The following is a 22,855-nucleotide window of genomic DNA, read 5'->3' as shown; positions in this document are numbered from 1 at the left end:
CCATCTCCTCTCCGCTTTTTGTACATTTCTCCCCTCCGAAGTTTGTTCCTGTCTTCCTTCTCCTCACGTCCTCTGAGTGGGGCGTAGTATAATGATGATAGGCATCGCCCTTACTAAGCCCATTTCCCCACGCTGTGAGACTCATAGCATGGGGCGAGGGTAGCTCCTCTAGTAGCCAGATGGCTAACCCCTCACAGCCTCTCTGCATAGACAGCCCAAGCTAACTGCTCATTTATATGCCGATAGGAGAGGGGCGACAGGAGTCCGATTTGGAGAAAGAGAGCGAGCGATAGTGGGATGGAAACAGTGTGAGGTAATAATGATGTAAAGAATTGCATTATGTCGTGGAGTCATCGAGTCGTGAGGCAAGAGACAAACTTTCTCTTTTTTTTGGTCCTGTCCTTTGTGCAACGGCGGGGCGCATTGGAGTATGGGGAGGGATGGAAGGGATATATGGGTGGATTGATGGACAAATTGTCATGACGACAGGGCTGGGGCTGATTGTAGTCTTCTTCCTCTCACCTCCTGTTGTCCAATCAGATGTGCGAGCAGCGTGCAGGGCAGGAGCAGGAGAGGATGCGTCTACAGCAGCATTACAGCACGGAGAGGGACAATCTGGTCCAGCAGCGCCAGCGGGAGGTGGGCACCATGGAGAGGGAGGCGCGGGCCGCCCTGCACCAGCACCAGCACCAGACCCAGGAGTGGAGGCAACACGACGCCCAGGTAGGAGGTCTCACTACTCTCCTCTGGTCCGCACCGCTCTCCCGCAGGTTCTCTCCTGGTCACCATTTTGTTTAGCCATTAACGTTCTGTGGTTCTGGGCTTTCAAAACGCTGCGAGTACTACTTTCTCACCTGCTGCTAGGTGCGATTTCTGAGCAGAATTTGTTTTGTAGGGGTGCAGGTGTGTGTGAGCGGAAAGGAAAGAATCTCAAATTCTTATTTAAATCCTAAATTATTTTATTTGCGAAATAAAATAGGAAGGACCGTTGTTGTTGTAGGAAGGACTGCAAATTAATGGAAAAGTTAAATGCCGATTAAACCGAAATAAATTAATATTATCACACAGTGCTAACTTCTAATGCGGTTCTGTATTTCTTTCCTGGTTTCGCGGCAGGGTTCCGTGCTAGAAGTGAAAAGACTTGAAACGCCTGGAAACCACAGGTTGCCAGATAAAGGAAAGGAAGGCTCTTGGTCGCTGTGCAGTACCTCTGGCCTTTTATTCCCCAAACCCTGGGTTGCATTTCTCTCCTTTCTTTCCCTGGTTCACCGGGGTCGGTATCAGCCGTGTATCAGCCGCATACGGCGAGGACCCCGTAATCCCCCTACGGAGGAACAGGCTGTACATGGCATTCTCCCCTCACCGCAGGTAGCCATCTCCCTCCCATAAGCACCAGTTACTTTCCCATTACAACAACACACTACCGCTACAATGGCTATATGACATTTGGCGCTATATTGACGAGTCCCCAATCCCCAAGCCTATTTAACACTTGTGATTCCAGCAGGTTTTCTCTCCCTGCAGCCCTGCTCCACTCTCTTGCCTCCATCTCCCCTCTCCTCGCCCTTCTCCTGCCTGGCTAGCATGGAGACGCTGTGGGAAGCCATTTGACAGAGCAGCCCCCGTCCGGGGATGTATTTGACTCCTCAAGCCTCCAGATGAAATGTAGAATGTCAGCATGGCGAGGGCTTGTTTATTGGCTCCTGGCTGGAGACTAGGGTTCCAGCCGTGCACATTCAGTATTTTTGGACATTTGGACAAACGGCGACTCTCAAATGTTTTTGCAACAAACGGCGGGCACAGATGGTTCCCAGGTTACACAACTGTGTACCAACAACAGAACCAAATGGAATTTCACCGTTAAGATTATTATTATTTTTAAGAAGTAGGTCTAGTATGAATTAGTATAGGCCTAGATTTAAAAGCATTTAGACTTAAATGGGGAATAAAATAAATATATTGTCTTTACTATTTGATATTGTTGGTCATAAATGAATTCATAGAAATATGATTAGAACTATAGAAAGATGGCATTTAAAATGTAGCATTTCAAGGTCAAGCAGTCTAATGTTTTATAAACATTGTTATTTCATGTTCATCCGCTCCATACATTTGACAGTAAGACAGGGTTATGTGTACAGTACGCACTGTTCTATATGGCAGAGGTGACAGCTTTCTATATGGCCTGCTCCTTTCAGTGGAAGAAAACATCTCATCTTCCTCCTCATACACAGCTACCCTGAACACACTCTCTCAACTATGATTTGAGGTATCTGTTGGCATCCACTCTACTATTCTGGTTAGTCTGTCTGTCTCTGCCATGGCCATCGCTCGACCATACGATTATGTGGAGCCACAACGCACCTCAAAATCTCCCCTCCCCCAATGAAAAATAAATAAAACCAAAGTTCTCTCTATGGTTCAGGTTCTTGGAGAGCAGCAGTTGGGCTCCAGAATGTACGTATGTTATTTGTATTTATTTATTTAACCCTTATTTTACCAGGTAAGTTGACTGAGAGCACATTCTCATCTACGGTAAGGACCTGGGGAATAGTTACAGGGGACAGGAGGGGGGATGAATGAGCCAATTAGAAAGATGAGTTTTTTTAACATCACTTTAGGTCCCATATTATGAAGGAGGTTTGCATTACCATAGACGTTTACCCCTTTGAAACTCTGTCATACAGATGGAAATAAATGGGGGATTCAACTTCCACAGATTCTGAAAAGTCCTGAGAGTTTTGAAAGAGGAATGTTGAAAAGCAGAGTATTTTGTTGAAGCATCCAGAAAATATGAGCGCTTTCTGAAACTGGCAAGCATAGCTTAAATGCACTACTTAATTCCTACTACTTAGTACTTTTCACTATTGTGAGGCTTAAGTGGTACTCAACATTCCATCAAGCGACTCACCCACACTATCTTGTGTGTGAGGAAGACAGACAATGGAATATGTCCCGATGTGACTGCCAGGATTTGGGAATCAACTCCTGGCGAGTTGATTGGATCCAGGCCCTGCTTTCCCGCTCTTCTTTCTCTTCCTGGAATCTCTGGAAGGATTGTGTTGCTCACTTACTCTCTCTCTTCCTGACTATGGAAAGCTGGCAGAGGGAGCGGATGTCAGCCACACGTCGTGAGGATGAGTAATCCCGACTCATCCCCTTCACATGGTAGGATGAGTCTAATAAATAGGCTGGCCTCCACCCCACCCAACCAGTTGGGAAGGACAACAAATGAGTCGTGGTCAACATGGAGGAGGAGGAGATGCAGGAGGAAGAGGAGAAGGAGATGCAGCAGGAGGTGGTGGAGCACAAGAGTTCTCTGTCCTGGCCTCATCACCATTTGTTGTTATCCAGGATGCTCTGCTGGGGCCCCTTCCCTGACCAACTGTCTGTGTTACCCTGCTAAATAAAGGCCTAGAGTCTGTACAAGGAGAGCTCAATTAAAGAGATCAATTAAAGAAACATTGCAGAAGTAGAGAAAGTAAAAGTTGTACGTCCATTATGATATTCTGAGAGAGCAACTTGAAATATATAACAAAGCAATTAGAAATGCCAGACGGATTCATTTTTCTAACTTGATCACAATTAATCAGAATTAATCCAGAGTGCTCTTCTCCACCATTGATGACCTGATAAATCCTACCCCCTCAAATCTATGTGAATTTTCCCCCAACATCTAAATGTGATACGTTTGCGGAGATAAAATCAGTAAAGTAAGACCTGATGATAGGTTTTGTGCCCTAGCCCACCACGCAAAGGCACTATGGACATGCATTATGTTGTTATCGAGTCACATTTATTATTTTCCCATCTATAGAACACTATTTTACATACAGCAGGTTTTTAAAGGACCAAAGAGTTTGGTCTGCATCGTTTTTAGTGATATCACAATTTAAGCCTTCTACCTGCCTTCTGGATCCTATCCCCACCACCTTCTTCAAAACTGATTTTAATTGCATATCTGAAGAAGTGCGAACTATTGTTAATCACTTCCTGTTCACAGACACTATCTCCACTGTGCCAAAAACTGCTGTGTGGAAACCGCTTCTGAAGAAGTCATGTAGATTCTGCGGCTCCTAGCAATTTTCGCCAAATCTCCAACCTTCCATTCTGAAACAACATTCAGGAGAAATTCGTTTTCAAACAGCAAAATATTTTTTGGGTGCCAACTGTGTTAGTGCCAACACAGATGCCAAACAGCTCTCTGTCCTTCAGTTTATATATGTTACCTCTTGGCAGCGTTATCAGAACGCACAGCATTGATTTTCACTGCTACGCAGACGATTCACCGGTTTTAATGTCTCTGCACTAGCTGTCTGGGAGTTTCATTTTAAGATTCTTCTATTGGTTTTTAAATCAATCCACGATTGTGCCCCTCAATACATGTCAGACATGCTTTTAAGTTATGTACCCAGTAGGTTCCTCAGAGTGAGTTTGCCGATCGGCATCTCAAAACCTCGATGAGCCAATGTTTTGGATGAAATCATCAGCAAAATGAACAGTTGCATGCAACTTCCATACACCATCGCACAACCGGTTGAAGTCGAGAGGTTTCTTTGCCACCAATGGATTCCCAAATACGAATGGATCAATGGACAGCATCCACATCGCCATCAAAGCACCATCCCAAAAGGAATTCAACTATGTGGACAGAAAAGGCTTCCACTCACTTAATATGGAGGTTATGTGATGTGCAAAAGATGCAGCTGCATGTGGTGGCCAGGTGGAACACACAACTCATTCATTCTGCAGAACAGCAATGTTGGCCTATACACCTACAGGATGGAACTGTTGAGGATGGCTTATTGGTGACTGTTGCCTACTCATTTGAAATATATTTGCTATTGCAGGCCGTCATTGTAAATAAGAATTTGTTCTTAACTGACTTCACTAGTTAAATAAAGGTTATATAAAAAAACGTTTTCTTTTTAAAAAATAAATCAACTTGAATTGTCCTGCAACTTGAAATGAGCTTTGTGCAGTGACCGTACTGTTTAAATGAGCTTTGTGCAGTGACCGTACTGTTTAAATGAGCTTTGTGCAGTGACCGTACTGTTTAAATGAGCTTTGTGCAGTGACCGTACTGTTTAAATGAGCTTTGTGCAGTGACCGTACTGTTTAAATGAGCTTTGTGCAGTGACAGTGCCATTTAAATGAGCTTTGTGCAGTGACAGTGCCATTTAAATGAGCTTTGTGCAGTGACCGTGCTGTTTAAATTAGCTTTGTGCAGTGACAGTGCTGTTTAAATGAGCTTTGTGCAGTGACAGTGCTGTTTAAATGAGCTTTGTGCAGTGACAGTACTGTTTAAATGAGCTTTGTGCAGTGACAGTACTGTTTAAATGAGCTTTGTGCAGTGACAGTACTGTTTAAATGAGCTTTGTGCAGTGACAGTACTGTTTAAATTAGCTTTGTGCAGTGACAGTACTGTTTAAATGAGCTTTGTGCAGTGACAGTACTGTTTAAATGAGCTTTGTGCAGTGACAGTACTGTTTAAATGAGCTTTGTGCAGTGACAGTACTGTTTAAATGAGCTTTGTGCAGTGACAGTACTGTTTAAAATTAGCTTTGTGCAGTGACAGTGCTGTTTAAATGAGCTTTGTGCAGTGACCGTACTGTTTAAATGAGCTTTGTGCAGTGACAGTGCCATTTAAATGAGCTTTGTGCAGTGACAGTGCCATTTAAATGAGCTTTGTGCAGTGACAGTGCCATTTAAATGAGCTTTGTGCAGTGACCGTGCTGTTTAAATGAGCTTTGTGCAGTGACCGTACTGTTTAAATTAGCTTTGTGCAGTGACAGTGCTGTTTAAATGAGTGTTGTGCAGTGACAGTACTGTTTAAATGAGCTTTATGCAGTGACAGTACTGTTACAATTAGCTTTGTGCAGTGACAGTACTGTTTAAATGAGTTTTGTGCAGTGACAGTACTGTTTGAATGAGCTTTGTGCAGTGACAGTACTGTTTAAATGAGCTTTGTGCAGTGACAGTACTGTTTAAATGAGCTTTGTGCAGTGACAGTACTGTTACAATTAGCTTTGTGCAGTGACAGTACTGTTTAAATGAGCTTTGTGCAGTGACAGTACTGTTTAAATTAGCTTTGTGCAGTGACAGTACTGTTTAAATTAGCTTTGTGCAGTGACAGTACTGTTTAAATGAGCTTTGTGCAGTGACAGTACTGTTTAATTTAGCTTTGTGCAGTGACAGTGGCGTTTAAATGAGCTTTGTGCAGTGACAGTACTGTTTAAATTAGCTTTGTGCAGTGACAGTACTGTTTAAATGAGCTTTGTGCAGTGACAGTACTGTTTAAATGAGCTTTGTGCAGTGACAGTACTGTTTAAATTAGCTTTGTGCAGTGACAGTACTGTTTAAATGAGCTTTGTGCAGTGACAGTACTGTTTAATTTAGCTTTGTGCAGTGACAGTGGCGTTTAAATGAGCTTTGTGCAATGACAGTGGCGTTTAAATGAGCTTTGTGCAGTGACAGTACCGTTTAAATGAGCTTTGTGTAGTGACAGTGGCGTTTAAATGAGCTTTGTGCAGTGACAGTACTGTTTAATTTAGCTTTGTGCAATGACAGTGGCATTTAAATGAGCTTTGTGCAGTGACAGTACTGTTTAAATGAGCTTTGTGCAGTGACAGTACTGTTTTAAATTAGCTTTGTGCAGTGACAGTACTGTTTTAAATGAGCTTTGTGCAGTGACAGTGCTGTTTAAATGAGCTTTGTGCAGTGACAGTACTGTTTAAATGAGCTTTGTGCAGTGACAGTACTGTTTAAATTAGCTTTGTGCAGTGACAGTACTGTTTAAATTACCTTTGTGCAGTGACAGTACTGTTTAAATGAGCTTTGTGCAGTGACAGTACTGTTTTAAATGAGCTTTGTGCAGTGACAGTACTGTTTAAATTACCTTTGTGCAGTGACAGTACTGTTTAAATTACCTTTGTGCAGTGACAGTACTGTTTAAATGAGCTTTGTGCAGTGACAGTACTGTTTTAAATTACCTTTGTGCAGTGACAGTACTGTTTAAATTAGCTTTGTGCAGTGACAGTACTGTTTTAAATTACCTTTGTGCAGTGACAGTACTGTTTTAAATTACCTTTGTGCAGTGACAGTACTGTTTAAATGAGCTTTGTGCAGTGACAGTGCCGTTTAAATGAGATGTTTCTTTTCCAGTTAAGGACCCTTCTCTTGTGCCTTTTTGTGGCTGCATTGGTGTTTGCTGTGTCATCAACTAATGAGGAAATAGTTATTTGAAGATTGGTGTGATGCTGGGTTGGGAGTTTGGAGTTGGCGTCCAACACACAGAGGGATTAATCCCAAATCCTCCTGCTCAGCCTTGGGGTCATCATTGTGATGCTTTTACCATCCAAAACCGTCAACTGGGCTTTTGCCACGCTCATAGTCCTCCATTTCAACCATTATCTTTGAAGATGAAAGGATGAGCTTTAAAAGCAGCATCAGTTGCCAGTCCGTGCAGCCAGGACAGCAGCTCTCAGTAAATGTGTTAGCCTGCAGCCAGGACAGCAGCTCTCAGTAAATGTGTTAGCCTGCAGCCAGGACAGCAGCTCTCAGTAAATGTGTTCGCCTGCAGCCAGGACAGCAGCTCTCAGTAAATGTGTTCAACTGCAGCCAGGACAGCAGCTCTCAGTAAATGTGTTAGCCTGCAGCCTGGACAGCAGCTCAGTAAATGTGTTAGCCTGCAGCCAGGACAGCAGCTCTCAGTAAATGTGTTAGCCTGCAGCCAGGACAGCAGCTCTCAGTAAATGTGTTTTAAATGCCTGCAGCCAGGACAGCAGCTCTCAGTAAATGTGTTCAACTGCAGCCAGGACAGCAGCTCTCAGTAAATGTGTTAGCCTGCAGCCTGGACAGCTCTCAGTAAATGTGTTACCTCTCAGTAAATGTGTTCAGCCTTTTTGGACAGCAGCTCTCAGTAAATGTGTTCGCCTGCAGCCAGGACAGCAGCTCTCAGTAAATGTGTTAAATTAGCTGCAGCCAGGACAGCAGCTCTCAGTAAATGTGTTCGCCTTGCAGCCAGGACAGCAGCTCTCAGTAAATGTGTTAGCCTGCAGCCTGGACAGCAGCTCTCAGTAAATGTGTTAGCCTGCAGCCTGGACAGCAGCTCTCAGTAAATGTGTTAGCCTGCAGCCAGGACAGCAGCTCTCAGTAAATGTGTTAGCCTGCAGCCAGGACAGCAGCTCTCAGTAAATGTGTTAGCCTGCAGCCAGGACAGCAGCTCTCAGTAAATGTGTTAGCCTGCAGCCAGGACAGCAGCTCTCAGTAAATGTGTTAGCCTGCAGCCTTTAAATGGGTCACAGCAGCTCTCAGTAAATGTGTTAGCCTGCAGCCAGGACAGCAGCTCTCAGTAAATGACAGCAGCCTTTGTAAATGTTGCCAGTGACTGCAGCCAGGACAGCAGCTCTCAGTAAATGTGTTAGTCTGCAGCCTGGACAGCAGCTCTCAGTAAATGTGTTAGCCTGCAGCCAGGAGCAGCTCTCAGTAAATGTGTTAGCCTGCAGCCAGGACAGTAAATGTGTTAGCCTGCAGCCAGGACAGCAGCTCTCAGTAAATGTGTTAGTCTGCAGCCAGGACAGCAGCTCTCAGTAAATGTGTTAGCCTGCAGCCAGGACAGCAGCTCTCAGTAAATGTGTTAGTCTGCAGCCAGGACAGCAGCTCTCAGTAAATGTGTTAGCCTGCAGCCAGGACAGCAGCTCTCAGTAAATGTGTTAGCCTGCAGCCAGGACAGCAGCTCTCAGTAAATGTGTTAGCCTGCAGCCTGGACAGCAGCTCTCAGTAAATGTGTTAGCCTGCAGCCTGGACAGCAGCTCTCAGTAAATGTGTTAGCCTGCAGCCTGGACAGCAGCTCTCAGTAAATGTGTTAGCCTGCAGCCAGGACAGCAGCTCTCAGTAAATGTGTTCGCCTGCAGCCAGGACAGCAGCTCTCAGTAAATGTGTTCGCCTGCAGCCAGGACAGCAGCTCTCAGTAAATGTGTTCGCCTGCAGCCAGGACAGCAGCTCTCAGTAAATGTGTTCGCCTGCAGCCAGGACAGCAGCTCTCAGTAAATGTGTTAGCCTGCAGCCAGGACAGCAGCTCTCAGTAAATGTGTTCGCCTGCAGCCTGGACAGCAGCTCTCAGTAAATGTGTTCAACTGCAGCTCTGTGCTGCTCTGTTAGCCGATCAGCGGCACAGGAGGGTGGAAGAGAGCCCCATTAGAGAGACCGAGAGAGAGTTACAGAGAGAGGGACACACACACACACTCCCTCATCAAACATACTCTCAAGAGACACGCAGTCCTCTCTGTCCCCAAACACAGTCCATATTCTGGTGCAATACTCATGTTTTCTCTTGTTTTTAAACCTAATAAATAGTTTTGTCAGTGTTCTGACTGTCTGCCACGGCACAGTGGATCTGTCCTCTCCTCAAGCAGCTGGATATTTAAATGGATTAACTGTTGTTGTTCAGGGGTGATATGTATTTCACTTAGTTAGTGCTGTTGTTTCTCATGCTTTGAGGAGTCTGTTTCCTTATTAGTCCGTCCAAAGAATTCCACTTCAGAAACTACACCAACATTCCAAATGAATTTAAGCCTTGTTGTCCTGAACAACAGAAACGTGATCATTCTATTGGCTCGTTCTTACAGCGACTTCACTCAACTCATTTTTATGGGTAATTCCGTTTTTTTTCCCCCCTCTCGCGTCCTGACAACGTCTTTTCTGAGAAACATCTGGACTTCAAACAGCATGGGAGAGTCAGATCCTCAGAGGGGTCACTCCTTAACACTGTGATGGACTAAATAATCACCCTGGCAAAACTTTCAAATAACTTTTTCTCACAGTAAGTGATTAACAAGACAAGGAGAAATGAAGGGCCTGATGACAGGGTGAGTCTGAGCTGAGGAAGGGTGTCTGATGAGAGAGAAGACGGCACAACAGGCAGCTGGACAAGAACGCTGTGTCTTGGGGGAGGGGGTGTGTGTCTGTCTCTCTCTCTGCCTTGTAATTGATCAGTCCCTATAGATGGGTTTGTCAGGCCAGCCCCGGCTTCCCTTCCTCCCAGACATCCTATAGCCATTGGGCTCTGTCTGTTGTTGAGTTGACACATCAGTGGATTGGTTAGAGTTATGTTTGTGATGTTTGCATGTTGATTAGATCACATCTTTTTGTGATTGAGGTAGGACTGCTTGAAGTTTCACTTTCACATGTCTCATGCGGACACAGAGAGATCAATGGCTGACGTTCGTTGTGTGTTGTAGTACCTAAGTCATTACATTGCAGATTACATTCAGCTCCACATTTTGATTTCTTAGAAGCTTTGCTATTAGAAATGATTTTCTGAGAGTGGGTGGGAATTTGGAGTAGGGGCAGCTATTGTTTTTAAATCTCGTCCACTTGTCACATGCCACAAATGAGCTTGTTTCCATCTGCAGCTGTCCCTTATTTTCCCTGTCTCCCTCCCCCTTTCTCCCTATTGATGTTCAGTCCAAGCTCAGACAGATGTGGTCTCCACTCCAGATTGGCTCTTTCTCTCTCTCTGTCTTTTGTTCTCTCTATCCCCTATCCATTCATATATTTGAATATTGGATTTTATCTATTTAATTTTTAAAAAAAATCAATTTCCTCACCTCTCAAATCTATTCTTGCCGCTTCAGGTGATTTAGTATAACCTCATACAACAAACGACTTAACATTCATACTATTCAACATGTATTTAATAACACATTCTATGTCAGCATGGTGAGAGGAAGCTGTCATGAAGAGTAGGACTGTTGGACTAAATTGACACCCTTCAGTTCAGAATGCAATTATGCACCTGCTGCAACAATACTAGGCAGTCCTTTTATTTCCAACTTTTGTTTCAGTAGCCTATATGTTATTAGCCTATATGTTGTTAGCCTATATGTTGTTAGCCTATATGTTTTTAGCCTATATGTTATTAGCCTATATGTTTTTAGCCTATATGTTATTAGCCTATATGTTGTTAGCATTTATGTTGTTAGCCTTTATGTTGTTAGCCTTTATGTTGTTAGCCTTTATGTTGTTAGCCTGTATGTTGTTAGCCTATATGTTGTTAGCCTATATGTTGTTAGCCTGTATGTTGTTAGCCTGTATGTTGTTAGCCTGTATGTTGTTAGCCTGTATGTTGTTAGCCTATATGTTGTTAGCCTATATGTTGTTAGCCTATATGTTATTAGCCTATATTTTGTTAGCCTATATTTTGTTAGCCTATATTTTGTTAGCCTATATGTTGTTAGCCTATATGTTGTTAGCCTATATGTCGTTAGCCCATATGTTATTTCCCAAACATATTAAAGTTGTAGGGAAGAGGGATCAGCCAGATGAGTTGAAGAGGGAATTCTACATTAAAGGCTGTTCAGGGACCTGTTCTAATAGCTGCCTGCCCTTGAAGTCATGTGGACCATCACGCCTGGCACTGTTTATGGCTGTCTCTGTCTCTCTCTGTATGTGTGTGTTCGTGTGTGAGTTCGTGCATATCCTCCTATTTTTCTGTGTTGTCTGTCTCTGTGTGTGAGGGTGTGTGACACAGCCATGGCATCTGGGTGTTGTGGTGATGCAGCCTTTGATGTCTCTGTGAGATTTTCCACCAAAAAAAGACTTCAGACGCTTTCTGCTCTAATTGCCATGTGACTGAAGCCATAACGAGAGAGAACCTCACTGTCCTGGGATGCCCGGGTGTCTGTGGAGAGAGAGAGGGGAAGGGACAGTAGAGGGTGTATGTGGAGAGAGGGGGGAAGGGACAGTAGATGGTGTCTGTGGAGAGAGAGGGGAAGGGACAGTAGAGGGTGTCTGTGGAGAGAGAGAGGGGAAGGGACAGTAGATGGTGTCTGTGGAGAGAGAGGGGAAGGGACAGTAGAGGGTGTCTGTGGAGAGAGAGAGGAAGGGACAGTACAGGGTGTCTGGAGAGAGAGGGGAAGGGACAGTAGAGGGTGTCTGTGGAGAGAGAGGAGAAGGGACAGTACAGGGTGTCTGTGGAGAGAGATGGGAAGGGACAGTACAGGGTGTCTGTGGAGAGAGAGGGGAAGGACCAGTAGAATGTGTCTGTGGAGAGAGAGGGGAGAAGGGACAGTAGAATGTGTCTGTGGAGACAGTAGAGGGTGTCTGTGGAGAGAGAGGGGAAGGGACAGTAGAGGGTGTCTGTGGAGAGAGAGGGGAGAAGGGACAGTAGAATGTGTCTGTGGAGACAGTAGAGGGTGTCTGTGGAGAGAGAGGGGAGAAGGGACAGTAGAATGTGTCTGTGGAGAGAGAGGGGGAAGGGACAGTAGAATGTGTCTGTGGAGAGAGAGGGGAAGGGACAGTCTGTGTCTGTGGAGAGAGAGGGGAAAGGGACAGTAGAATGTGTCTGTGGAGGGTGTCTGTGGAGAGAGGGGGAAGGGACAGTAGAGAGAGAGAGGGTCTGTGGAGTAGAGGGTGTCTGTGGAGAGAGAGGGGAAGGGACAGTAGAGGGTGTCTGTGGAGAGAGAGGGGAAGGGACAGTACAGGGTGTCTGTGGAGAGACAGAGGGGGAAGGGACAGTAGATGGTGTCTGTGGAGAGATAGGGGAAGGGACAGTAGAGGGTGTCTGTGGAGAGAGAGGGGAAGGGACAGAGGGGAAGGGACAGTAGAGGGTGTCTGTGGAGAGAGAGGGGAAGGGACAGTGTCTGTGGAGAGAGGGTGTCTGTGGAGAGAGAGGGGAAGGACCAGTAGAATGTGTCTGTGGAGAGAGAGGGGAGAAGGGACAGTAGAGGGTGTCTGTGGAGAGAGAGGGGAAGGGACAGTAGAGGGTGTCTGTGGAGAGAGAGGGGAGAAGGGACAGTAGAATGTGTCTGTGGAGACAGTAGAGGGTGTCTGTGGAGAGAGAGGGGAGAAGGGACAGTAGAATGTGTCTGTGGAGAGAGAGGGGGAAGGGAGAGTAGAATGTGTCTGTGGAGAGAGAGGGGAAGGGACAGTACAGGGTGTCTGTGGAGAGAGAGGGGAAGGGACAGTACAGGGTGTCTGTGGAGAGAGAGGGGAAGGGACAGTAGAGGGTGTCTGTGGAGAGAGAGGAGAAGGGACAGTATAATGTGTCTGTGGAGAGAGAGGGGAAGGGACAGTACAGGGTGTCTGTGGAGAGAGAGGGGAAGGGACAGTATAATGTGTCTGTGGAGAGAGAGGGGAAGGGACAGTACAGGGTGTCTGTGGAGAGAGAGCGGAAGGGACAGTACAGGGTGTCTGTGGAGAGAGAGGGGAAGGACCAGTAGAATGTGTCTGTGGAGAGAGAGGGGAGAAGGGACAGTAGAATGTGTCTGTGGAGACAGTAGAGGGTGTCTGTGGAGAGAGAGGGGAAGGGACAGTAGAGGGTGTCTGTGGAGAGAGAGGGGAGACAGTAGAATGTGTCTGTGGAGAGAGAGGGGGAAGGGACAGTAGAATGTGTCTGTGGAGAGAGAGGGGAAGGGACAGTACAGGGTGTCTGTGGAGAGAGAGGGGAAGGGACAGTACAGGGTGTCTGTGGAGAGAGAAGGGACAGTAAGGGTGTCTGTGGACAGTAGAGAGTGTCTGTGGAGAGAGGGGAGAGGGGGACAGTAGGGTGTCTGTGGAGAGAGGGGGAAGGGACAGTAGAGGTGTCTGTGGAGGGACAGTAGGGTGTCTGTGGAGAGAGAAGGGACAGTAGGGGTGTCTGTGGAGAGGGAAGGGACAGTAGAGGGTGTCTGTGGAGAGAGAGGGGAAGGGACAGTACAGGGTGTCTGTGGAGAGAGAGGGTGTCTGTGGAGGGGGGGGAAGGGACAGTAGAGGGTGTCTGTGGAGAGAGGGGGGACAGGACAGTGGAGAGGGTGTCTGTGGAGAGTAGAGGGTCTGTGGAAGGGGGACAAGGGACAGTAGGGTGTCTGTGGAGAGAGAGGGGAAGGGACAGTAGAGGGTGTCTGTGGAGGAGAGGGGAAGTGTGTCTGTGGAGAGAGAGGGGTAAGGGACAGTAGAGGGTGTCTGTGGAGAGAGAGGGGGAAGGGACAGTAGAGGGGGGGACAGTGTCTGTGGAGAGAGAGGGGTACAAGGGACAGTAGAGGGTGTCTGTGGAGAGAGAGGGGAAGGGACAGTAGAGGGTGTCTGTGGAGAGAGAGGGGGGAAGGGACAGTACAGGGTGTCTGTGGAGAGAGAGGGGAAGGGACAGTAGAAGAGAGAGGGGAAGGGACAGTACAATGTGTCTGTGGAGAGAGAGGGGAAGGGACAGTACAGGGTGTCTGTGAGAGAGAGAAGGGACAGTACAGAGAGAGAGGAGAAGGGACAGTACAGGGTGTCTGTGGAGAGAGAGGGGAAGGGACAGTAGAGGTGTCTGTGGAGAGAGAGGGGAAGGGACAGTATAATGTGTCTGTGGAGAGAGAGGGGAAGGGACAGTACAGGGTGTCTGTGGAGAGAGAGGGGAAGGGACAGTATAATGTGTCTGTGGAGAGAGAGGGGAAGGGACAGTACAGGGTGTCTGTGGAGAGAGGTCAATAAGTTATTTTTTTGCATCAATGTGGTTTTTTGATATACATGTATTTTCCTTTCCTATTCACATGGTGCTACATACAGTTTAAAACTAGAATCCTTAATTGAAACAATAACAAAGTTTCCTCCACGCTCCTGTGGCACTAAAATCCTAAGTGATGAGCTGGAGAAATGTACATAGACAGAGCTATGGATGCAAGGATTGACCATCCATGATATCAAATGTATAATTTTTACCATGTTTTGAGGCAATAAAGTGTTTGTTTACATTTACATTGTTTACATACATTGGAGTTAAACAAGCTTATATTTTGGTTTCTTATGGGGGTACGGCTCTTAAACTACGCACAATGCATTATATTCCTAGAGAATCAATGGGTAAAATTGAAGTCTAAAAATAGACGTAGCAACATCATCATACAGTCCTCAGATTTCCCCTCTCATTGTCTATAGACACACTATACAACCCTCTCTCTGCCTCCCCCTTCTCTCTCTCTCTCTCTCTCTCTCTCTCTCTGCCTCCTCCCCTCTCTCTCTCTCTCTCTCTCTCTCTCTCTCTCCTCCCCCTCTCTCTCTCTCTGCCTCCCCCTTCTCTCTCTCTCTATGCCTCCCCCTTCTCTCTCTCTCTGCCTCCCCCTCTCTCTCTCTCTCTCTGCCTCTCTCTCTCTCTCTCTCTGCCTCCCCTTCTCTCTCCTCTCTCTCTCTCTCTCTGCCTCCCCCTTCTCTCTCTCTCTCTGCCTCCCCTCTGCCTCCCTCTCTCTCTCTCTCTCTGCCTCCCCCTTCTCTCTCTCTCTCTGCCTCCCCCTCTCTCTCTGCCTCCCCTTCTCTCTCTGCCTGCCTCCCCCTTCTCTCTCTCTCTCTCTCTCTCTCTCTGCCCCCATCCCCTGCCTCTTCTCTGTCTCTCTGCCCCTCTCTCTCGCTCTTCTCTCTGCCTCCCCCTTGTCTCTCTGCCTCCCCCTTGTCCCTTCCCCCTCTCTGTCTGCCTCCCCCTGCCTCCTCCCTCCCCCTCTCTCTCTCTCTCTGCCTCCCCCCCCTCTCTCTCTCTCTGCCTCCCCCTTCTCTCTCTCTGCTCTGCCTGCCCCCCCTTCTCTCTCTCTGCCTCCCCCTTCTCTGTCTCTCTGCTCTCTCTCTCTCTGCCTCCCCCTCTCTCTCTGCCTCCCCCTTCTCTCTCTGCCCCCATTGTCCTCTCTCTCTCTCTCTCTGCCTCCCCCTTCTCTCTCTCTCTCCCCCTTCTCTCTCTCCTCCCCTCTCTCTCTCTCTCTGCCTCCCCTCTCTCTCTGCCTCCCCCTTCTCTCTCTCTGCCTGCCTCCCTTTCTCTCTCTCTCTCTGCCTCCCCTTCTCTCTCTCTCTCTGCCTCCCTCTGCCTCCCCCCATTCTCTGCCTCTCTCTCTCTCTCTGCCCCCCCTTGTCTCTCTCTCTCTGCCTCCCCTTCTCTGTCTCTCTGCCCCCATTGTCTCTCTCTGCCTCTCCCTTCTCTCTGTCTGCCCTCTCTCTCTCCCCCTTCTCTCTCTCGCTCTTCTCTCTGCCTCCCCCTTCTCTCTATCTCTCTACATCTATCTCACTGTCTCTATCTCTCTCTCTTCCTCTATATCTCTATCTCTCTCTACATCTATCTCTCTTCCTCTATATCTATATCTCTCTCTCTATCTATCTCTTCCTCTATATCTCTCTCTCTGCCTCCCCCTTTCTTTCTCTCTCTCTCTCTATATATATATCTATCTCTCTGTCTCTATCTCTCTTTCTTCCTCTATCTATATCTCTCTATCTCTCTCTCTGCCTCCCCCTTCTCTCTTTCTTTCTCTGTCACCCCCTTCTCTCAATCTCTCCCTACCTCCCCCCGCTCTCTCTCCCTCTCTCTCTCTCTCTCTCTCTCTCTCTCTCTCTCTCTTTTGCCTCCCCCTCTCTCAATCTCTCACATTCCTCCATAATTTCTAGCTCTATTCACATACATACTACAGGTCTATAATTCCATGCCAGTCCAGAAGCTGCCTAACTGCTTGTTAGTTAATGTCTGTTTAAATACGGTTGGCTTGGTCATTAGCATTCCTGTAATGTAATGTGGCTGTAATGCTGCTCTCTCTGGCAGCAATCTGAATCAAAGAGCTGTGCTGGGGCAAAGTCAAAGCTGTAGATCAGTTCAAAGGAAGAGGGGTCAGGAGAGGGGTCAGTCCATCTCTGCACTGCAGCCCCTACATAAGCCAGCACACACATCTGTGGGCGGACATACACGCGCACACACACACACACATGAAAGCATGCACACACAGGCTTGTACACACACACACACACACACACACACATCTGCAGGCGTGCACACTCGGTAGAACACACAATCCCCATTAAACACACACACAACCACAGATTGACTTCCAAATGGAGGTCCCTGTCAACTACAGCCCTAAACGTTTCCCTGAGGCCGGCTTGATTTACACACACACACACACACACACACACACACACACACACACACACACACCTGCTCTAGTTCTCTGACTAGTCTCTTCTCTGTATTTCCTGAAATGAGACATGGCAGCGGTGCCCATTTTCCTCCTGACTGAGTGACCTTTGATTTAGGCTAATTTCTGTCATTAAATCAGACCGCTGAGCTTAGTGGAATGCCTCCTCTTTGATGTAGGCCCTGCCTGGCCTGTGTGACTCAGATCAGAGGGACGGGTGTGTGTTTTCCCTTCCTGCCGAGCTGGCTGAGCGGGCAGACACTCTGGCATTCCCTGTGCTTGTTGTTGCTCCTCTCCTCTGTATTCCCAGCCCAAACTGGGATTCCCCCGGCCTCGCTGTTCCATTCCACGTCATCCTGGAACACTCCCTCACTGTTTTACTTCTGATCCGAGCTTTTAATGTTGAAAGAGTAGGCCAGATGAGACCGGTGTCATTGACTGACCCTGAGACCGGTGTCATTGACTGACCCTGAGACCGGTGTCAATGACTGACCCTGAGACCGGTGTCAATGACTGACCCTGAGACCGGTGTCATTGACTGACCCTGAGACCGGTGTCATTGACTGACCCTGAGACCGGTGTCATTGACTGACCCTGAGACCGGTGTCATTGACTGACCCTGAGACCGGTGTCAATGACTGACCCTGAGACCGGTGTCAATGACTGACCCTGGGACCGGTGTCAATGACTGACCCTGAGACCGGTGTCATTGACTGACCCTGACACACCGGTGTCATTGACTGACCCTGAGACCGGTGTCATTGACTGACCCTGACACACCGGTGTCATTGACTGACCCTGACACCGGTGTCATTGACTGACCCTGACACCGGTGTCATTGACTGACCCTGACACCGGTGTCATTGACTGACCCTGACACCGGTGTCATTGACTGACCCTGACACCGGTGTCATTGACTGACCCTGAGACAGGTGTCATTGACTGACCTTGAGATTGGGTGTCATTGACTGACCTTGAGATTGGGTGTCATTGACTAACCCTGAGATTGGGTGTCATACCCACTTGTGTGTGTGTGTATATGTGCGTGCATGAGTGTGTGTGCTGCACATGAATTGTTACGGTTGTGGGCACTAAAAAGTAACTTTTTAAATACTCTGTACCATGGATCTGACTAACAGTCGCTAGGAGACGAACAAGCTCAGTGTGACACTTAGTGTTGCAGTTGTTCTGCCAATACCACGGCAGGACATAACTTATTAGTGTTTCCAAACAGTAGTGTCTTAGTGTGCTACCTCTTTCCTGACGTGAGTGTACCTGTGTATCTTCCTGACTCCAGGTCATCTCTGACCTGGAGGAGCAGGTGTCCTCTCTGAGGGATGAGCTGCAGCAGGCCCACAGCCAGAGGAAGCAGCAGCTGCTGGAGCTGGGGGTGCTCAGGGAGGAGGAGAGGCAGCGCGCGGCCCAGGACCAGGAGGCCTCCTGGGCAGGCTGAGAGCCGAGATGGACCACATCTGCCAGGAGCTGGAGACGAGCCACAAGGCCGAGAGACAACTGGCCCAGGAGAAGGTGGGTGAGGGGGTCGGGGTTGGGACATAGCACCGCCAGGGGAGAAGGGAAGAGAGAGAGAGCCCAGGATAAGGTGGGTGATGGGATGGGTGAGCTAGGGACATAGCACCGCCAGGGGAGAAGGGAAGAGAGAGAGAGCCCAGGATAAGGTGGGTGATGGGATGGGTGGGCTAGGGACATAACACCGCCACAAGTCAATGACATCCTCCCTCTTCTCCTCCATTTCCACCCTCTGTCCTCTTTTCATAGTCTCCCACCCCTCCATGGCACTCCCAGTAGAGAAGAACAGGGTACAGAGGTGGGGTAGTATACATATGGAGAATCAGTCATACTCCAGTATACCAGATGTGTCCTGTTATTGGTATGTAGGACATAACAGAGTGCTTATCAGATGGAAGCTTTTAACACTAGGTCTGCTGGGCGTCCATGGACCCCCCTTTAAGCTAATGAGCAGTCATTCTGACTGCAACATTCTAACAGTGGAATTCTTATATTTCATATATGCTATAGCAAAAATAATACTGTGGTTGTGTTTATGAAGGCCTTGGCTAACATTACAATATGAGTTGTATTTGATTTCAAATAACACAATAGCATTTTCATTAGTTTATGTTACTGTAGGCTATATGTAAAAACAAAACACAGAAATTGAAGTGGTCAATCAATGTTATTTGTGGAGTACCTTTGTTACAACTATGAAAGAGAAAGCATATGCTTTGGATCAGGGTAACAGCCTATTTTTATAACAGCAATAAAAATATATATTTTTACCCCAACCACCAAGAAGCACGGTCAAAATACTTCTTTTGTTTTTTACCCCCTTTTTCTCCCCAATTTCGTGGTATCCAATTGGTAGTAGTTACTGTCTTGTCTCATCGCTGCAACTCCCGTACGGACTCGGGAGAGGCGAAGGTGGAGAGCCATGCGTCCTCCGAAACACAACCCAACCAAGCCGCTTCTTGACACAACGCACATCCAACCCGGAAGCCAGCCGCACCAATGTGTCGGAGGAAACACCGTACACCTAGCGACCTGGTCAGCGTGCACTGCGCTCGGCCCGCCACAGGAGTCGCTAGTGCGCGATGAGACAAGGATATCCCTGCCGGCCAAACCCTCCCTAACCCAGACGACGCTGGGCCAATTGTGCATCTGCGGCAGAGCCTGGGCTCGAACCCGGAGTCTCTGGTGGCACAGCTAGCACTGCATCAGTGCCTTAGACCACTGCGCCACCGGGAGGCAAATGACAACATTTTTGTAACTTTCACATGCTTAACACAACATTTTTTGGTTGTGGTACATAATAGTATCCTGTTTTCTCTTGATTGTGTCCCGTTGTCTTGTCATTCTTCAGGACAGTTGTCACGGCTGTGCAGGTGCCTTATTTTGCGCAGAGGGAGGGAGCTCCCGCCTCACGTTGTTCATGGTGCCGGCCAGACTTGTTTTCTTTGTAAACAACTTGTTGACCAATGACAGTGGAGTGAAGAAATAGTCCATGGAGACATTGCTCTCCTTGCCAACCTCCGGTTCCACAGGCCTCAAACACCACATTCTCTGACCCTCACGCCTGCTGCCCCATGTGGATCTTTTCCCAGAGATTGAAAGCAGTTCAGCATGTAGAATTACGCACGCTCTCGTTGAATAGTCTGCTTTTGGTCTTTTTGGTATTTTATTAGGATCCCCATTAGCTGTTGCGATAGCAGCAGCCTCTGTTCCTGGGGTCCAAACGAAATATGACATAATACATCATATTAATAGACAAGAACAGCTCAAGGACAGAACTACATCAACTGAAACGAAGGCACACGTAGACAACATATCAACACACACACACACACACTATCTAGGTCAAATAGGGGGAGGTGGTGTGACGTGAGGTGTTGCTTTATCTGTTTGAGATGGAACAGAGTTCCATGCAATAATGGCTCTATATTATACTGTACGCTTTCTTGAATTTGTTCTGGATTTTGGGACTGTGAAAAGACCCCTGGTGGCATGTCTGGTGGGGTAAGTGTGTGTGTCAGAGCTGTGTGTAAGTTGACAATGCTAACAATTTGTGATTTTCAACACATTCTTTTTTGTGATGCAGTCAGTCTCTCCTCTACTCTCAGCCAAGAGACTGGCATGCATAGTATTTATATCAACCCTCTGATTACAATGAAGAGCAAGACATGCTGCTCTGTTTTGGGCCAGCTGCAGCTTAACCTGGTCTTTCCTGCAGCACTGGACCACACGAACAGACAATAATCAAGATAAGACAAAACTAGAGCCTGCGAGTGTGGTGTCAAAAAGCAAAGCATCTCTGATACAGGGTACATACCATTTTAAGATTAGGTCCATAATTAGAATGGATGAATACAATAGAATTGCCCGCCCTGTTCTTCATTCACAATTGGTGATGACATAATTATGCTTCTTTCACTTCCCCTCACTCATCAACTCACCCATTCTCCCCATCACACTTTACTTAAAGTATTTCATCTGTTATATGTGTGAAATTAGTTTCGGTATAGTTCAGGTTAAGTTTTGAGGCAATTGTCAGGGGGATTATCAGCTGGGCACTGCAGTTTCAACTGTCGGAAGGAGCGGAGCAGGCCCTACTGTTGGGAGAAGGAGTGGAGCAGGCCCTACTGTTGGGAGAATGAGTGGAGCAGGCCCTACTGTTGGGAGAAGGAGTGGAGCAGGCCCTACTGTTGGGAGAAGGAGTGGAGCAGGCCCTACTGTTGGGAGAAGGAGTGGGGAGAAGGAGTGGAGCAGGCCCTACTGTTGGGAGAAGGAGTGGGGAGAAGGAGTGGAGCAGGCCCTACTGTTGGGAGAAGGAGTGGAGCAGGCCCTACTGTTGGGAGAAGGAGTGGAGCAGGCCCTACTGTTGGGAGAAGGAGTGGAGCAGGCCCTACTGTTGGGAGAAGGAGTGGAGCAGGCCCTACTGTTGGGAGAAGGAGTGGAGCAGGCCCTACTGTTGGGAGAAGGAGCCAGGCCCTACTGTTGGGAGAAGGAGTGGAGCAGGCCCTACTGTTGGGAGAAGGAGTGTTGGGAGAAGGAGCAGCAGGCCCTACTGTTGGGAGAAGGAGCGGAGCAGGCCCTACTGTTGGGAGAAGGAGTGGAGCAGGCTGTTGGGAGAAGGAGTGGAGCAGGCCCTGTTGGGAGAAGGAGCGGCAGGCAGGCCCTACTGTTGGGAGAAGGAGTGGAGCAGGCCCTACTGTTGGGAGAAGGAGCGGAGCAGGCCCTACTGTTGGGAGAAGGAGCGGAGCAGGCCCTACTGTTGGGAGAAGGAGTTGGAGCAGGCCCTACTGTTGGGAGAAGGAGCGGAGCAGGCCCTACTGTTGGGAGAAGGAGCGGAGCAGGCCCTACTGTTGGGAGAAGGAGTGGAGCAGGCCCTACTGTTGGGAGAAGGAGCGGAGCAGGCCCTACTGTTGGGAGAAGGAGCGGAGCAGGCCCTACTGTTGGGAGAAGGAGTGGAGCAGGCCCTACTGTTGGGAGAAGGAGTGGAGCAGGCCCTACTGTTGGGAGAAGGAGTGGAGCAGGCCCCCTACTGTTGGGAGAAGGCCCTAGTTGGGAGCAGGCCCTACTGTTGGGAGAAGGAGTGGGAGAGCAGGCCCTACTGTTGGGAGAACTGAGAAGGAGTGGAGGCCCTAGGGGAGAAGGAGCCCCCTACTGTTGGGAGAAGGTGTGGGAGCAGGCCCTACTGTTGGGAGAAGGCCCTAGTTGGAGCAGGCCCTACTGTTGGGAGAAGGAGCGGAGCAGGCCCTACTGTTGGGAGAAGGAATGGAGCTGGCCCGTCTGTTGGGAGAAGGAGTGGAGCTGGCCCTACTGTTGGGAGAAGGAATGACATCATCTAACTGACTGAGTGACTGACATCATCTGACTGACTGAGTAACTGACATCATCTTACTGAGTGACTGACATCATCTGACTGACATCATCTGACTGACTGACTTCATCTGACTGACATCATCTGACGGAGTGACTGACATCATCTGACTGACTGACTGACTTCATCTGACTGACTGAGTAACTGACATCATCTAATTGACATCATCTAACTGACTGACTGAGTAACTGACATTATCTGACTGACGTCATTTGACTGACTGAAATCATTTGACTAACTGACTGACATCATTTGACTGACTGGCATCAACCGACTGACGTGACTGACATCATCTCACTGACTGACTATCTAAGGAGACCTTTCAGAACCTGTGTGACAGGCAGGGTTGAATAATGCTACAGATTTAACCAGCCACCCCAACAGGTTAGCCTCCCATTTGTATTCTAGTCAAGAGTGAACTGTGTAGTTTCAGAGGTACATGGAGAGAGGAGGGGTTAGTGTGATACACCTTCAGTAGATGCATCATTCCCCCTGCTCTGACCTACAGTATCTTGGTGGACCAGACAGGTTCAAGTCCCCTCCATCACTCCTCCTTTCT

The 22,855-nt window shown here is 47.9% G+C and overlaps 1 protein-coding gene across 1 annotated transcript in view; it reads left to right on the top strand.

The window, feature by feature from the left end:
- Positions 1–22,855, top strand: part of LOC112242699 (centrosomal protein of 112 kDa) — a 156,606-nt gene that overhangs the window by 58,727 nt on the left and 75,024 nt on the right. The window contains 3 exon segments of the mRNA XM_042319193.1: positions 541–723; positions 18,199–18,337; positions 18,340–18,428. Of these exon segments, the coding sequence (XP_042175127.1) occupies positions 541–723; positions 18,199–18,337; positions 18,340–18,428 (411 nt within the window).

This window comes from Oncorhynchus tshawytscha, unplaced genomic scaffold (assembly GCF_018296145.1).
Source record: "Oncorhynchus tshawytscha isolate Ot180627B unplaced genomic scaffold, Otsh_v2.0 Un_scaffold_1341_pilon_pilon, whole genome shotgun sequence".
NCBI lineage: Eukaryota > Metazoa > Chordata > Actinopteri > Salmoniformes > Salmonidae > Oncorhynchus > Oncorhynchus tshawytscha.
This window is presented reverse-complemented; position numbering and strand designations above follow the sequence as displayed.